This window comes from Athene cunicularia (assembly GCF_003259725.1).
Source record: "Athene cunicularia isolate RWA chromosome 1 unlocalized genomic scaffold, athCun1 chr1_part1, whole genome shotgun sequence".
In the NCBI taxonomy this organism is placed as follows: Eukaryota; Metazoa; Chordata; class Aves; order Strigiformes; family Strigidae; genus Athene; species Athene cunicularia.
The window spans coordinates 80333138-80335890 of NW_020799091.1; the positions used below are offsets into that span (position 1 = coordinate 80333138).

A 2753-nucleotide genomic window follows, 5' to 3' on the forward strand; every position below is an offset into this window, starting at 1 on the left:
GGCACGTGGTGTTTGGGGTTTTGGTTTTTTGGAGCTGCCTTTACCTCCTCCATAGCAAAAATGAACATAGAAAAAAGTATTTTTGAGACTTGATGCCTAAGTCTTGCTCTATCTTTGCTTTAAATGCTTCTCTCTCTCACTTCCTTATTAAATGAAATCTACATCATGTGAGTGATCTTAAGTGTCCTTGCATAAATGTTGCAATTCTTTTAAAAGAGATACCTTGAAACAATAGGGAGAGATTGTTTACATTAGATCTAACACCTGCAAAGTGTGTCATGTACTTATGTTACTGATGAATACAAAACTGACATTTATTTTTTATTAAACCTGGATTAAATGTATATATAATTATTGTCTTTTTAATATTATATGTACAAGTACTTTATCTCAGGAAGATACTTAGATTTTATTACACATATTTGTCCCTGGTTTTGTTTTGTCTTTCTGGAGAAGTTTTAGGATTTCTTTTTCCTCAAGACAGAAAAATGCCACAGCCTCAATTTAACCATTTCATTAGCAAATAAATTCATTCCCACGCTAAATGGCTTCCACGTTATCAGAGGGGCTTCTGTTGTATTTTATAAATCGTGTAGGATTCCACAGCCTTCAGTTGTGAATTCTGTTCCTGCATTTTCAACTGTGGAAGAGTTGGACTCTATGAAAAATATTGTTGCTGGGGCTTAAAATGGAAGGAACAGCTTTAGATTTTTTGTTTGCTTTTCAATAAATTGTGCATCTCTGGTAGTTAAGTATTTGACTGAATAATCCAGTGCATCGTGTGCTATGAATTTAAAGTGATGAATATACATTTTAACTGAGCATGCAGGTAATTTTGATCTTGCTTTCCATATCAAAAGTATCAAAACATAATTGGTGGGACTGAAGAAGCCTTTTCAGACTATCATTACTATAATAATTTAGAAAATTAATCAACCAGAACAGATAATAAATTGCATATAATAACTGTTAGATGGACTATTTACTATTCATTCTACAGTGTTACATTAAATTTATGATTTTTGGTGCGTATTTTTTTTTCCCCTTTCACAGGCTCAGGTGTCATGTTATAGAAAGTAGTAAGCCTTCTTCTCTGACATTAAAAGAGAACGCATTTAATATTCCAGCAAAAACCAATGAAGATTTGCATTTACAGGTAATGGTGTATTCCTTTGTGCTGAATATTGAACAAAATTATAAAAGATGATAGAGATAAAAAGAATTTGAACTAAACCTCTTTGATACTTCATAAATTATACTATTTGAAAAGCTCAGCAGTTGAAAGTAACTAAATCAATGATAGTGATTTTGTGATTATTTTGTTGAATGACAATGGTTTAATAAAATACTACTTTCAATGCAGCTTGCTCATTTCTCTTGTGTATATTACAGGTCTAGGGTATCAGTGAGCCTCAGCTGTATCTTTTGCTTCCTAATGTAAAGATGTCACCTATATAGGCAATATGGGCTATCTGTAACTTAACATTTGAAGCTCCTTTAGTGGAAGAGATTCCTGAAGTATGTAGTGATAGAAAAGGTATCACTGAGAGAAGTCTTTTTTCGTAATTTTTTTTTCTGTGCTTATAGTTATTGGCTAAATAGTTCTAACTTAACAAGTATTTTCACATGCAGTGATTCTAATGTAATGAAACTATATCTATTTTCAGCTAACTCGTTTACTGCAAATTAATAAAAGACTTCAAGAGCGGATTGATCGCTGCCTCTGGTTCCAGCAGTTGTCAGTTGTTTTATCATTACTATCAGTTACTGTTGTTGCCTTCTGCTTCTACCTGGCATATACCCAGAGAAGCTAAAAAAAAATGCTGTACACTGGATGTGCTGTCTACCATGGTTGGTTGCAGTGGAAGAGATTGCAGTGATGCGCTCAGATTTTGGAACTGCCAAAATGAGGTTTGTGAAACCACAACAACAAATGATGATACAATTTACTGTCAAAAGGAAAAAAAAAAAAAAGAAGACATGAATGACCAGCAAAGGAAATTAATAGAAGTTGACACTTAGACCAGGGCACGAGGAAGATGTTAGAGCTAGGGTCTGTTTTCACAGTACAACTCAATAAATACTACTGAACTGGAAGGAGGAAGCTGAATACAACATAATTTAAAACTGTTTAGGTTTTTTTTCTTTATTCAACTACTTTAAACACAATATTTAATTTCTTTTCTTCATATTCATTCTTACATTCTGAATTACTCTCCTAGAAGGTACAAGCCATTAACTTAGTGTATTCTAAAGGTTCATAATCTATGTATAAAGGAAGATACTTCTTAGTAATTGTTTTGGTAATTCAGGCTCATTGCTTTCACCTGGTTAAATTGGTTATATTTTCTGGTTTATCTAAATGCAAAGTTGCTGTAAATATTTCCTACCAAATAACATATACACAGCCATAACAACCAGGAATATAATCTTTGTTTGATTCCAAAGATACCGGTGAAATACTCATGAGACACTACTCTTTTTTTTTTTTTTTTTTTTTTTTTTTTTTTTTAAGCAACTCTTAGTCAAATTGTGAAAGGACTGTGAGAGTTGACTTTTGATGACCTATTACTGGTTCATAAAAAGGCTAATAAACAGTCAGTGTAAGAACTTATTCTGAGATGTGCAATATGCTTAAATTACAGAGGAATTTATGAAAAAAAACAAGTCAAATCAGGAAGATTAAATATTGTTGAAGGCAACATAGAAGTGTTATATCTGCCATTTCTCAGAAAACGTGGAAATGGTGTATG

At 32.4% G+C, this 2753-nt stretch overlaps 1 protein-coding gene across 1 annotated transcript in view; it reads left to right on the top strand.

Moving 5' to 3' along the window:
• MOSPD2 (motile sperm domain containing 2) overlaps positions 1 to 2494 on the top strand; it is a 24359-nt gene extending 21865 nt beyond the window's left edge. Inside the window, exons 12-13 of the mRNA XM_026853652.1 lie at positions 1054 to 1156; positions 1668 to 2494. Of these exons, the coding sequence (XP_026709453.1) occupies positions 1054 to 1156; positions 1668 to 1814 (250 nt within the window). The 3' untranslated portion in view covers positions 1815 to 2494. The remainder of the gene's footprint in view (positions 1 to 1053; positions 1157 to 1667) is intronic.
• The last annotated feature ends 259 nt before the right edge of the window (positions 2495 to 2753 follow it).